Consider the following 15,385-nt stretch of genomic DNA (forward strand, 5'->3'; position numbering starts at 1 on the left):
TGATCTGGAAAAACTGTAATGGTAAGTGGCAAGCAATTTCTGGTGCGGCCCGTTCTTCACAAGAATGGCAGGTCTCGACTCTGGATGTGTTTATCATAACATAGAATGTTTTGGTAGCATTCCTTTATTAAGCAAAAAGGTGGCCAAGTACTTTTCCTTTTATCATCTGCTAGCACACAGTTTGCGCAGTAAGGATGATGAATGTTAGCATTGTTTTGTCTTTTTAAAGAACGAGTTTGATGTTTTGGACTTTTAAGAACCCTGGTTGAAGAATTTTGATAATATAGTACATTTTGAAGGTTATGAATGTGACGCTTTAAGCAGAAAAGATAAAATAGGCGGTGGTGTTGCAGTATACATTAGGCAAAGCTTTTCCTATGAAGTCGCATCTGACTACACTGCATTGAACCAGAACATTGAATCGCTTTTTGTCAAAACCAGGGCATTCATGTATGGCGTTATCTACAGACCACCGTCTGGCTCTAGCGAAGAATTCTTTGATTCTTGAATTTATGTTAGACAAACTTTCTGTTTTAGGAGTTCCTGTTATTATTACGGGTGATTTTATTATCAATCTGCTTCGACCCTTTCATATATCAAACGCTTTCGTAGATACTTTTTCTTATGCCTCCTGTAATGTTATCAATACCCCTACCCGCGTCGCTAATAATACTGAATCATGATGTCTGGTGTCCTTGCTAGCGAGGTTAGTGACCATTTGTCCCTTTTCTGTTTTATACCAAGAGGGCGGTTTAAAGATTTTCGTTGCACAGATGGAACACACACTACACGAATGATAACAAAGGTGCTGTTGACTGGCATGAATTTCTATCAATCCTGAACCCCAATGACTTATACGAAAAAATAATTGAATTGCATAATATCGCAATCCCTTCCGTGACAAAATTAAAAAGAGCAAAAGGACACGCGACTTGGTGATAAAAGCGCCAAATGCTCTTTTTCCTAAGTTCCTATTATGCGGTGAGAGATTGGCAACTCTGGAATACAAGAAGATCGGTAACAAGTTAGGTAACGATATACTATGCCAACAAATTTGCTGACATTCATTATGATCCTCAAAAGACATGGCGTGTTGTGAAAAGCTTACTTAGTAAACACCATACAGTTTTACCTACTGAATTAAAGATTGATAAGCAAATATACAGTAGTGTGGCTCTTACTAATGTGTTCAATAGACGTTTTTTACCATTGGGATTTTTTTTGCTACCTCTGGTTCTATTCAGTATATTCAGTGTATTCTGTCTAAGCCCATGTTTCTTTATGCAGTCACAGAAAACGAAATTGTTATCCTAATTAATGACCTTAAAAATAATAGTTCACGTGGTTTCGATGGTATTACCGTGACAACTACAAAGCGGTTTCTGACATTTTATCTCAAGTGTTATGCCGCTTAACTAATCAGGTGTTATCTGCAAGAATATTTCCAGATAAAATGAAAATTGCTATAAAAAAGGGGTGCCGTCGATTGTATCAGTAACTATCGCCCAATATGAGTCCTCCCACTATTTTCCAAGATAGTTGAAAAACTAATTAATATAAGGCTAACTGTAAGAACTTGACTGAAAATGCATTGCTCTCTGTAGTACAGTATGGTTTCCAGAGAGGTATGTCAGCTGAGTCTGCTCTATTATTTATTAAAGATAAGTTAGCACACAGCATAGATTTGCAGTTGTGCACTATAGGAATCTTTTTGAGTTTCACCAAAGCTTTCGACTTAATTAAATAGGAAATACTTTTTCAAAAACTGCCACACTACGGAATAAGAGGCATCGCACTTCAACTACTCAAAAGCTACTTGTCCAACAGTTCTCAATTTGTCGTTATAAATGATTTTGCATTGAATACTGAATTCATAAAATACGGTGTTCCTCACGGGGTCCATCCTAGGCCCTTTATTATTTCTTATATATATTATTTTATCATTTTTATCCCTGGAACGTCCAACATCTCGCTCTATGCCGATGATACGAGCGCATTTTTTTCCTCGCCAAGCTTGCCCTCTCTAGTGTCTGCAGCTAACAAATGGCTTGAAGATCTGTCGAGATTGCTTTGTGCCAAACAGCTGATGTTAAATGTTAATAAAACGAAATATGTATTTTTTTCAGTTGTCAATACACCAATAAATTAAGATATCACACTTTCGTTCCAATCTATGTCCTTAGAATGTGTTTCAGGGCATAAGTATTTAGGTGTTCTATTTCACGAAAATCTCCTCTAGCCTTACCATGCAGACTTTGTATCTAGCAAAACTGCCCGATACATAAGTATACTGAATAAATTTCGCCCGCTTCTCCCAATGCACTTGAGGAAGGAACTATATTTTTTCACTATCCAGTCTCGGAGATCACTACTGCCTGATGGTATGGGGAGGAGAGGGTACAAAAACAAAGAAAGGCCTTCGGTGCATTTACAATCTGTCTAGATATGATTCTGTGTCTGCATACTTTAAAGTAAGTCATATATTTATATAAGTATTACAGCTCTTTATAAACAACTATTCGAATTTATGTACCGATGGTACAAAACTGATTGTATCGCTTTTTTAAATACGTTCATATCAGCATAGATCCACATTACGCCTTGAGGAATGTGAACTTTATAAAACCTCGCATAAGGAACGGGTATGGAATGCAGTTAATTCACTGGCACATTCCTAACCTTCTGAACTGTCATCCTGGCATATTTTATCTACTTTAACAATCATCCTCCCTGTTTGCATAAAAAAAAAATATGATGTACTTTCTGGAACATACGTGACTATTTGTTTCCTATTTCCGTTGTGTAATAGAAATGACTGAAACTGATCCCTTGACGTATTGCATTTTATGTGTTTTGCTCCTGAGTTTTGTTTGTACTACATTCCGACATCTGACTGACTATTTTGTGCTGCTCTGTGCCTGCTGCGTCGGTTTGCACGTGTCAAATGTGGTGCCGAAGGCCCAGTCAGGTAAGTTGTACGTCACCTTTAGCCTCGGTCCCAGAGCAAAACTGTATTTTACCTAAATAAATCAAAAAATCAAAAAATCCCAATAGGCAACTAAGGCACGTTCATACGGCTTGGTTAAATCGGGGCTTTACATGTGGGTCGGTAGCCTACGCTATCGCGTCACACCCTCAAAGGAGGAGCCTAAGTGTCCCCCACATTTAGATGCAATAAACGCTTTTACCGCAACCACCTAAAAGGCCGGTGAAATTTGATGCGTTCAACGGAACGCTGGTTGTGTTCGATGCAACGCCCGCAGCTCTCGCTCCACACTCGCATGCCAGCGCAAAGAGCGGGGAAAAGGAGGGGCTGGACATCGTCGAAGGAGATCGGCACGCAGACTTTGCACAAAGAGTGGGCGAGCACGAGTGGGCCATGCGAGAGTTTCACCACCGCTTCACGAGCAAGAAGCGACCGGCCGTGACATAAAAAGGATCTAACACCGGTGAGTGAACTTATGCATCCGACTCTTCATTTGGCCACAAGCGTAGCCATGCAGCCGTTGCTTTCGCAATTCAACTAGGGTTAACCAGAGCTAAACCACGGCCAAATGTTTCTGGTTTGAGAAGAAAAAGAAACCTGTTGCATTACTCATTTGCTGTGACACGAAAAGTGTGAAAAGGTCCCGCTTCAACAGACACCGCGATGTTGCCCGACGTTGTTTTGCCACTTTTGGCACCCCGCTATTGCCCCCAAATGGACAAGACAGTGCCGGGATTTAGGCTTGACCATCCCACAAGCGAACTCTTGGCAAAACATGCGGCCAGTCTAAATCTCGGCCTCCACTCCTCGACCAAGTGGGTCGCTACTCCTGTCTATTGTACCAAAAGGGTGAGCTTATTTCAAAACTCTCTAATGTCAAGTGAATTAACGCGCTCTCGGAAACAACAACTGTGGGTGACACACATTATATGCTTGCAGGAAAGACACCGCTGTTGTGTTGAGCAAGACCTTGTGGGGCGAGTCGGTGCACAGTACGAAGACAACGCGAAGAAAGAATACAAAACGGAACTTCCTCCTCTACGCCCAAGTACATCTCGCACACCTTTCCCAAGTCTGGCCAACCAAAGGTACCTGTGGTTATGTGTTTACTACCTTGGATGTGAAGGTTGCCAACATTTAATATTGGCCAGACATATCTGCTTGGGAAAGAAAAGGTGTGCGAGTGTATTGTACTTGGACGCAGAGGACGAAGTTGTGCTTGGGTGTAAAAGAGCGGGTTCCTTGTTGTTTGTATTGAAGTTGGTAGTGTGCGCCGTATTGGGTTTTTCTCTTCGTGTTGACTTCGTTGCGCCGCTGTTCTGGGTAAGTATAGATAGTCGCCGAGGGCCCATCAGGCCACACGATGTAGAGCTGCCTTTTCAAGGGGTAAAGAACAGAAAACACTGCCTCTCAGTCCCACTTTTTCAGACTTCTTGAGGTGCCCAACATTGAGATCACCTCGTCTACATTGTGTCTATATCGTTTTTGATCCGCTATGTCAAGTAATAAAATGTCAAAATTTTAAGAATAATTCTTTTTTTTTTAATTCTCGCTGCTTTCAACAAAGCTATTCCTTGTCATTACCGACGGCTGGGCCAATGAGACTATCGCTATAATTTTAAATCGCGCAAACTAATGAAAATATTGCGCTTCCACTGCGCATAAACGAACCAAACAACTTGATGGGCGCACGATTTGTTGGCAATGTCATTGGAGTCAGACGATTCGGGATTTTACACCATACCCACTGCAGGGCGATGGGCCCTGCCACATTCCTCCAATTAGCTGCATCCACTTGATCCCTGTAAACTTCTTAATCTAATCTGCACACCTAACCCTGCTATGCTTGAATTATCTTGAAATCAATTCTGTCACCCTTACAGATCATCGGTGATTCTCCATTCGCATTTCATGTCCTGCCCATGCCTATTTCTTAACTTCGACTAGAATGTCATTGGCACGAGTTTGTTCTCTGACACACGCTGCACGCTTCCAGTCTCTTAATGTTACACCTACAATTTTTCGTTCCATAGCTCTTTGCGCTGTTCTCAGTCTAAACACAAGTCTTTTTGTTAGCCTCTATGTTTCTGCCCATAGGCGAGTACCGAAAAGATACAGCTGTTACATATTTTGATCTTACGGGATACCGGTCAGCTGCTACTCATAATCCAAGACCACTTGTTAAATGCGCTCCATCTCGATCTGATCTATTTATTTCCCTTTCTTGGTTTAAATCTGCAGCTGCTATCTTTACTAAATAGCCTCATTCCCAACTATTGTAAACTGCTATTTTTTTCCGAAGCTGTTGATCATTACTTTAGTTTTATGCATAATAATTTTAAACCTACCATTCTGATTTGCTTGTCTACCTCATTAATCATTCTTTTCAATTCGGTCCTAGGGTTACTTGGGGCAATGTCATCAGCGAATTGCAGATTTCTGAAGTATTCACAAACAACCCTTATTCCTGACTATTCCCCTTCCATTTCTCTGAACACCTCTTCTAAGCAAGCGGAGAATATTGCTGAATATCATGCCCCCTTGTGTAACCCATTACCTATGGGAAGTTGATTGCTTTCTTTACGGAGAACTATGATTCCTGCTCAGCCACTATATATACCTTCCAGCGGTTTCCCATATCGCTCATCGACACCTTAATTTCGCGATAGTTGCATGATTGCTGAGGTCTCGACAGAATCGAATGCTTTTTAGTAATCTATGAATGCTATGTGTAATGTCTGGTTATATTCTGATAATTTTTGTATCACATGGTTGATAGTGTGAATATGATACATTGCAGAGCCCCCTTTATGAAATCCTTCAGGAACCTTTGCTTGATTGAAGCCTGAGGTTGGCCTGATTCTGTTAGCTTGTACCTTATTTTAATATTGCGCGTAAAGCATAGTCTGCTGACTGGTCTGTAATTTTTGAATAGTTCATTCCCCCTTTCTTATGGATTAAGGTACTTCTAGCGATCTTCCATGATTCCGGTGCCCTCTAAATCATGAGCCACTGCGTAATAAGGGTGGTCAGTTTTTATAACGCAATCTCTCTACCGCCTTTCAACAAATCTGTAGTTACCTAATACTTCTCAGTTTTTTTCCTCGTTTCCATTCTTTACTTCAAAATTTGTTACCGACTGAACATTAAGTTGTAAGTTGTTCTCCGCTTTACCTGTAATCGTTAACGTTCTGGTTACTTCGCCTGACGTGCACAACAATATAGGCTACTTTGGCAATCCTATCGTCAATGGCATTGGCCGCCTTGCTTCTTACCGCATATATTCCCTACCGCTGCCGTTTAAAGCATGCTCGATGTTACACTTTCGATGACGGGCACTTTACAGTTATCTGAGAATCTGTTGATTTCGAAGCTTTCATGCGTTGGCATCTCTTGGTCAGATATTTCCTAGTTATATCGCTGATTGTTGCAATACTAAGGTCGTTTTCCTCACTTAGAGCTGAATATCTGTTCTGCGGCGAGATACTCAATTCCTCTTCTCCCACTGAGAATTACCTGATGGCCTTCTTCCTTAGCTGTTTATTCTTTTATATCCTAAAATTAAAACTAATTTGAGACCTTGTCAGTCTGTGGCCAATGCATCGCTCCTTCTCCATGACCTCCAAACCCTGCCTAATGTCTAGGATAGAGAAAATTATTAAATGCTTTGTCTCCCCATTTAGGATCACTGACGGTTGTTCCCACTAGGCAACCACTCGCGTCATGGTGCGGTTGCATGTTCAGCTATCTGAGCACAACATTGTGCGCTGCTCATGACTACTACATAGGATGGTCTTGGAAACATAAAAAAGTTGACGCGTGGTCAGGGGGGTAACCAAAGAGTACGTCCTGAAAGGAAGCTGAGGAGAACCCATCGCGCTTCCACCCCTCTCACTTGATGGAAGGTCCTGGTGTCGGCACACAAGTTTCTTTGGATACACAAAGCACGAAAGACAGACGCAACACTGTTGAACGACGTACCCAAGAGACGTATCATGGCCCATTGTATTCCCAAGGCAAAGGATTTCTGCTTGGCCGTGACGCACCTGCGTACAGAATGGTCGATCAAGGCAAAGTGGGCTACCCCTCCTCCGCCACAAGGCCTCGCACATTGGCATGTTTTACCGCTATTAGAGTGCAAGAAATTATGCCCTCCTTCTGCTTTAAGGCCGAGCAGCTGCTGCTAGCGAATGGAGACGCGGTGAAGAAGCTCTGTGCTTAACGTCCAAACTCCACTAGAGCATCCTATATTCTGTATTGTTACCTTGTTACGACATTTGTGGTCGTCAAGCCCGCTTCCAGGCCCACCCTCTTTTCTCCCAGTCTGGATAAAAACTGTAGCGACGTCCCGTGTGAGCACCTTGCGTCCACGGTGAACAAAGGATCATGAGCACAGTCTTTAACGATCTTGCAAGAATGAAGGACTAGGGAAAGGAAAGCACGCCCCTCGTGCGGGTATTTTTTTTTTCACTTCTCCTTCGTTCTAGCTGTGCTATTTTGTTCTTTCAAGATGCCATGACTGATGTATTCTGCTGTAAAAACTATTCTAATTACGCAGCTAATTAACCATAAGCCACTAATCAACATTTAACGGAACACTTTTGGGCAGTCATTGCGAAGGGAATTTGGAAGCTGTGGAGAAGAAATGAGTTTTTGAAATTAAAAAATCATTTTTCGAAAGGTCAGAAGGGAAGCAATACAAAGGGTTCATTTATTTGCACAAAACCAAAACTGAGCGCAGGTAAGGAAGCGGTTCGTTCAGTGATGATCATTACCACTGCATGCAGTATTATCCCTCTCGCTTCAAAAAGGACAGGGTGAAAGAATGAACGGCAGGCAAGGTACAGGACATCAACCAACGTTGCACCTGCGCTCAGTTTGGGTTCCATGTAAAACAAAAAACAGCTGTATTTTCTCTCGCTCCCGTGTTTCAGAAAATGAGTTTTTCCCAGTTTCAAAAACTCATAGGGTATCAAGTAGTTCGCTGCTTTCAACTCCTTCGCACTAACCACCCAAGTGGGTAAATCAAAAATAATTATTCAAGTTCAAGTTTATTTCCTTTTAGCAAGAAAAGGAGGGGCCAGAACTAAAAGCTGTAAAAACAGCTTGACGGAGTCCTGGCCCCCTTACAAGGTTGGCAGAGCAGCAGACAGGAGAAAAAATCAATTCACATGTTTATAGCTAAACACGTTTATACAAATAAAAAGCGGGTAAAACGTTGTACTGTTCCTTCTGTACGAACGAAGGAACGTTATAAAATACAGCACAAAGATACAAGGAAAGAAGTGGGAAGGCACTGCTGATACAGAAAACAATGGTACACAAAGATGCAAAAAAAAAATATACAAATTCATGACAGCTCTCCTCGACAATAGAGGCTGACATCGTGGTTCGACACGCAAACTGGATCATTTCCGGCAAAATGTAGCTTATTCAACAATTTTGGTACAGTATAATGCAGTGACTGTGTATATGTGTATGTGCGAGGTACTGGAACAAGGCATTTTTCTTTATGTCGAGCTTGTCTGCTTCCAGGATTTTCTTTTATGTCTACAAGTGAAATTATACAACTGCATTTGATTTTATGTCAGACTTATAAGTCAATATAAGTCTGTAATCAAATAACTGGAACACCGAAAGTATATCATACTTGGAAAAAAGCTCTTTGGTGGGATGGAAATAGGTTACACCAGCGATATACCGGACGGCTATTTTTTGTAATACATGCAGTTTTGATAAATTGGTTATTCCTGTGGTAACCAAACTAGGCTACAGTACTGGAAAAGGGATAACACGAGAGCATTATATAATAGAAGCTTGATTTTAGGAGGTAGAAGATATCTTGTTCGAGCCATGACGCCAACAGCTGATGGCACTTTCGATTGAATATGGTCAATATGTTCATTCCAATTCAGGTGGCTCGAAAAATATCACTCCGAGTACTTTGACCGAATCTACAAGTTCAATTTGTTCGGTTCCTAGTCGTATGTTTATGCTACCTGATAAATGTTTTCCTTTCGGTGAGTAACACACAGCTTTTGTTTTGATCGTGTTAATTTTCAAGCAATTTGCTTTCACCCAGCGATTTAAGTCAATTAAAGCGCTATTTGCTCGTTCTTCAATGTCGATTTCCGTGATCCCGGACAAGAAGATAGCGGTGTCATCTGCGTAGGAGTTAAAAATTACGCCCTGTGTACAGTGTGCCATATCATTAATATAAATGAGAAATAAAATTCCTTTGCCACATGGTTAAAGCGGCATTTTACTATAAGTAGGTAGCTCCTGGCAAGTTGGTCCTTCCAACTGGCAGGGGACGTTGCCAGGCCTCTGATTGGTGCACCGCTGACGGCGTTTTTGGCACGAAATTCGGATGCCGTCGCGCCACCAATACCATAACATATCTGAGAAAAGGTGTATAGCTTTGTTTATGGAGTTTAACATCCCAAAGCGATTTGTCAGACTATGAAATTTCGACCACCTGGGTTTCTTTAACGTTCACTTTCATCGCGCATAACACGGGCGACTTAAAATAGCCACCGCAGCCGGGATTCTATCCCACATCCTTGGGTACAGCAGTCAAATGCCCTAACAACTGCGCCACCGCAGCAGCACAGAGGATGTGTTAGTCATGAATGCTGAAACGTAATGTTCTAGAGTCAGGACTCCTATAAATTGTGCAACGTAGGCTTACTCAGTACTTTACTTGTAACGTACTGTAAAAGCGTAGGATTTGTAAAAAAATTACGCTCAATCACGACTCATAGTGATTTAAATAATTTCACTTTCTCACAAATTAGCCCTCTTAAGTGTCTGTGCCAAACATTTTTTAGTAGATTGCGTCTGCCGTGACTGAGAGCTTGATCCTGAAAATGCATTTTTATATATCGAACGCCATTTCTAGAACTTGGTTGAGACACCCGGCGTACATCCTTTTAGCCCTTTTGCGAGGACCAATAGCAGGAGGTTGGTGCGAAACGGCAAGCATTTTGCCGGAGCTAGCGTACAAGAAGGCAAAGATGGCCTGGAGGTGATGAAACCGATTCGTACGTGTTTCCGTACCTAACCGGTGCAGTTAGCTCGAGGCGAGGCTTTCAAAGAGGCACAGTTGGATTTATTTAGTACTTTGCAATTGGCGTAAGTAAGTGCTACGACGGCCGTTTTTCTCTCTGTAGTTATTACTCTTTGTACCGTCTTTGCTAAAGCACAGAACATGAGTAATTGCTCCACTATTATTAAGAAATTCTGCTTTATCCCCGCCAGGAATGTGAGGTTTGTAAAATGCTCCAGCCATCATGTGAAGAAACTAGCGCCTCACTTACTGCGCTATTATCACTTTTCTTTGTTTGCCTAGCCAATAATGTCTAGTCGAAAATCTCTTATACTAAGCGCTCATGGGCAACCTCATTTTTTGGCATTTCTTAAACTTTTACACGTCAGAGAACGCACTACATAAAACTGCGAAGTAGCCGCGCCTTTCAAACAAACACTCAATATCGTACCTGTTTCCCATTATTTAGCCGTCTTCGTGGTTAACCCCATCGCAATAGGTTATGGTTTTTTGAAATCGGTCTTGATATCAGTGTCTGCCCACTATGCCGATCACCTTAAATTGTGTGCCAATTTCTCTCTTTAGAAAGACCAAGCGAGCTAGCTCACTACGAAAGGGTCGCGACGTTTAATGGCTGGCACGACGCTGCGAAAATGCGGAACGTCTACTTCAGCCTTGAAGACGCTGCTCGGACGTGGTTCGAGAACCGCGAGGCCACATTCTCTACGTGGCCAGCCTTCCGAAGCCAGCTCCTCGGTACGTACGCCAACAGTGACCGCCGGGAGAACGCCGAGCGTGCCCTGACCTCTCGAGTTCAGCGTCCGAATGAAGGGGTGGCAATGTACGTTGAAAACGTCATGCGTCTCTGCCCTCGCGCCGCCCCGTCCATGAGTGAGGAGAAAAAGGCGTGGCACCTGATGCACGCAGTCAAGGACCAGCTTTCTTCTGGCCTCGTGCGGAACCCGCCCACCACCGTTGCGGCGTTTCTGGCTGAAGCTGCGATTATAGAGAAACTGCCACAGCAGCGATGCAGCCAGTACGCTCGGCCACTGAATTCCACCTCCGCCCTACCGCCGACTGACGGCACCGACTACAATCCCGGGACAGATCTGAGCTCCCTTCACGACCTCATTCGCACCGTGGTTCGCGAGGAGCTCCAGCAACTTCATGGGAAATTTCCTCCTGGCACGGCTTCTCTGGCCAGCATCATCCGTGAGGAGGTCCAGAACTCACGCCACCGATAAGTGCAGTCGTTCCACCGCCACCCCGGGCCTCACCCAGCCGATGACTTATGCTGATGTCACATGCCGCCCAGCCCTGCTTCCTAACCCATCGCCTTACACGCCACCTCAGGTCGCTGTGCATGCTGCGGAACCGCTGTCCCTCTGGGCAGACCGGCGCCAGGCACCCCGGAAGACTGATCTCTGGCGCACTCCAGATAACCGCCCTCTCTGCTACCACTGTGGCGAGGCAGGTCACCTCTACCGGCATTGCCCTTATCGCCATATGGGCCTTAGAAGATTTTCTCCCGACAGCCCTCGTCTACGGCCTGGTGAGCGGCCTCAGGACATCGCCGATTACGTCACCCGCCAGCGTAGTCTGCCGCATTCTCCTCGTCGTGAGTGGCGCTCGCCTTCGCCTCGTCGCTCTTCGCCCTCTGAGCCACTTTACACCGCTGCACACCGTGGTTCCTCGAGCCCCCGTCGGTAAAACTAGCTCCGGCGACCTTTGGAGGCGAGGCCGTCGCACATCGAATCGCCGCAAAGCTTCCACTCGCAAAACATTCGGTGACTTCTTGCAGATGGTCGACGTAATCAATGACACAGTCATTGCTTACGTCGACCATCTGCACGAAGTCGCCGAATGTTTTGCTTCCGAGGAAGCTACGCCTAGCACCGAACCGGATGATACCGTAGACGCTGTCGAAATCAATCCTAGCCTTTCTTCCGCTAAAAAGAGGCAACTCCAGGATCTATTGCTGGAGTTTCGTGCGTGCTTCACGTCTTCGTCTAAAGTGCAACTAAGGTCGGTCATTAAACACCGGATTATCACGCATGAAGGCACTCGACCCATCCATCAGCAGCCCTATCGTGTGTGTCCTTGGCAGAGAGACGCTATCCAACAGCAAGTCAAGGAAATGCTTGCCGAAGGCGTCATTCAACCTTCAGGCAGCCAATGGTCGTCGCCTGTAGTTCTCGTTAAAACGAAACACGGAACACTTCGTTTCTGCGTTGACCACCGGAACCTTAACAGTATGACAAAGAAGGATGTCTATCCGCTGCCACGGATCGACGACTCTCTCGACCGACTTCGCCGCGCCAAGTACTTCTCCTCCATTGACCTCAGCAGTGGTTATTGGCAAATTGAAATTGATGAGAGGGACCATGAGAAAACTGCCTTTGTGACACCAGATGGGCTCTATGAATTCCGCGTCCTCCCATTAGGGCTCTGCTGTGCTGCTGCCACCTTCCAGCGGATAATAGACACTGGGCTCACAGGTCTTAATTGGCAGACATACCTTGTTTATCTCGATGACGTGATAATCTTTTCGCCGACGTTCACGGAACACCTGCGCCGCCTTCAAACTGTTCTCGAAGCCGTCCGGTCTGCCAACCTTTCTCTCAAGCCTCAAAAGTGACAATTCGGGTTAACCGAATTGAAGTTTCTTGGGCACACCGTGTGTGCTGATGGCATCCGAGCTGACCCTGAGAAACTTGCTGCCGTTGCTGCCTTTCCCGTCCCCGCCCACAAAAAAAAAGCAGTCCGACGGATTTTGGGGCTGTGCTCCTATTATCGCTGCTTTATCAAAAACTTTGCACAGATGGCCAGCCCTCTGACACTCCTGACTCGAGATGACGCATCATTTTCCTGGGACGCCGAGAAGCAGATGGCTTTCGACGAGTTAAGACGCCGTCTCCAGTCACCCCCGATTCTGGCACATTTCGACGATGATGCCGACACAGAGCTACACACGGATGCGAACAACGTCGGCCTTGGTGCCGTTCTAGTTCAGCACCAAGATGGGAACGAGAAAGTAATTGCCTAAGCCAGCCTTTCACTTTCCTGTGCTGAGTGTAATTATTCCACCACTGAAAAAGAATGTTTGCTGGTAGTATGGGCCGCTGCCAAGTTCCGCCCATACCTTTATAGCCGACCATTTCGTGTCATCACTGACCATCACTCGTTGTGTTGGCTGAAAAACCTTCGCCTACAATACGGCGCCGCAGGAAACCACAAAGTTTACGCCGTTCCGTCTCGTATATGGCCGGGAGGCCCGCACGATGTTGGACGCGACGCTCCCGTGCAGGGATGAAGCGGTCGAATCCGATGCCGCTCATTTCGCGCAACAGGCCAAGCAAGCCCGTCAGCTGGCCTGCTTGCACATCAAGGAGCAGCATGCCACCGACGCTTGACACTATAACCTTCGGCACAGGGAAGTCCATTACGAACCAGGGGACCAAGTGTGGGTGTGAACCCCGTGCTCCACAAAGGCTTCTGCGATAAACTGCTCCACCGGTATTTCGGACCCTATAAAGTCCAGCGCCGCTTAAACAGCGTTAATTACGAAGTTATTCCAGATGGAACTGTAACCGTCAGTGTTCGGTGTTAGCGGCCTGAAATTGTGCATGTGGTGCGCTTAAAGCCGTACCTTTTGCGTGACTGAGCGCTGTGTCAACGTCGCGTTTCGTAAAATTGACGCTTCCTGCAAGTGAGACCTTGAGCTATTGTACAGTTCCACCTCACACCTAATTTTTTTTCTCCTCTCACCTTGTCATCGGGAGGAAGTTTTCCTTTCATGGGGGGGAATAATGCCACGTGCCTAGCGCCGCGCGACTGCTGTGCTTGGTGCCGACGACGACGAAGCGGTTGTTGGCTTGAGAGGCGCGCTGCTGCTGGACTCTGTTATCGGAACTAGAAGCCGACCTTATACTCGGGTCCTCGTCGACGTGTACCTTCACGGCTCCCTGTGGCTTGAGTCGTGACAGTATCTCACAGGAAAGACTCGGGAAATTGGTTGGTTTTGTGCGCAGTATTTCCTCACTTCCGAGGTGACTGTCGAGGTCTATGTGGCTGCGTGAACTACTTAGTACAGTTTGGAGATAACTACATCCCTAGCCTCCTTTCCGCGTCGTATTCTTCTTTCGAGCCCCGTGTAATTTGCCCGGGATGCCCTTAAAAACATGCTTGGCGCAGATGTGGTCGGTATAGGCATTAACGTGTGGTACGAACATTGTAGCACGGGCATGCACGTGCATTTTGCCCAAGCACTTGGTCTGGGCGATAGCCAAACACAACAGCAATAAAAAGAACGCGTTTAAAACAGTACGGCAGCACAGGAAAAAACGCGGAAGAACAAGTGCGCGGTATCGTAGCACACCGGACCATAGCTGGATCGCCTAATTATAGGAAAGAAGAGGTTCTAGTCGGGTAGGATGTATAGGGAATGCCGTGGCAAACGAGAGGATGCTTTTCGCCGAAGGAGGAAAAAGCACACAGCCGCTTTGCTGCTCGTATAGGCTCCATCCTTGGTACAAGGTTAGTAAAAGTGCACTTTTTACATCAGGCTTATCTCGAGGAATCAGCCTCCAACACAGGGGGAGACGTGAAGCAAACAAAAATCTTGTTCGGTTAGAACAAAACCGTTTGAGCTTATTGTAAATATTATACTGACTTCTGCAGATATATTGCATTGCTGTTTTTCAAGAAAATGTTTTTTCTATTTCCTACGCTGCATGTCTTGATTCTTTGAAGAGCATGCGCGTGAACAAAATGGTGGTGCGTATAAAATCACATTTTGACGTAGCGGCGTTTGGTTCCCAAATATTTAGCTTCCCATCTTCTAGTGAAGAGAGGAGTACAACGGTAGGAAGGCTCACTAGACGCAAGTATTGTCAGTCTCAAATTGACCTTGACTAGAAGAACAGAAAAAACAATTGCGTCACGTTCGTATTTTTTTATAATAATATCATAGAAGGAGCCGCATACGTTTTGCGCAATAGACAAACATTTTCGCAAGAGAAAAACAGCGGAGAAAAACATGCTCGCATAGACGAGTGGTCAATGCCCTAACTAAAACAGTATTGTTCACATTGTTGCTGACGACTGAGCGATGAATTTTGATGTTTCTTTCCCCTCTGGCAGTCGCACATAGGCGGCTGGCATAAAAATGAGGGACACGCTCCATATAGCTGCTAGACTTGCAACCACTCTGCGACACGATGCGCGCGTCTCCCTCTTGCACTGGAACTTCACTTGCGACATCGTACTGTTTCTCTTGAAAACCTTCTCTGCCCACGCAGTCACACACATCTACAGCAAATCCACAAAACAATCTAATTACTCGAGCACAT

At 45.0% G+C, this 15,385-nt stretch overlaps 1 protein-coding gene across 1 annotated transcript in view; it reads right to left on the reverse strand.

The window, feature by feature from the left end:
* Nucleotides 1–15,385, reverse strand: part of LOC146206999 (solute carrier organic anion transporter family member 4A1-like) — a 356,838-nt gene that overhangs the window by 49,204 nt on the left and 292,249 nt on the right. Inside the window, exon 13 of the mRNA XM_084576032.1 lies at nucleotides 6,968–7,032. Within this exon, the coding sequence (XP_084432158.1) occupies nucleotides 6,968–7,032 (65 nt within the window). The remainder of the gene's footprint in view (nucleotides 1–6,967; nucleotides 7,033–15,385) is intronic.

Source organism: Amblyomma maculatum, chromosome 1, assembly GCF_055883805.1.
Source record: "Amblyomma maculatum isolate TAMU_Amacu chromosome 1, ASM5588380v1, whole genome shotgun sequence".
Lineage (NCBI taxonomy): Eukaryota > Metazoa > Arthropoda > Arachnida > Ixodida > Ixodidae > Amblyomma > Amblyomma maculatum.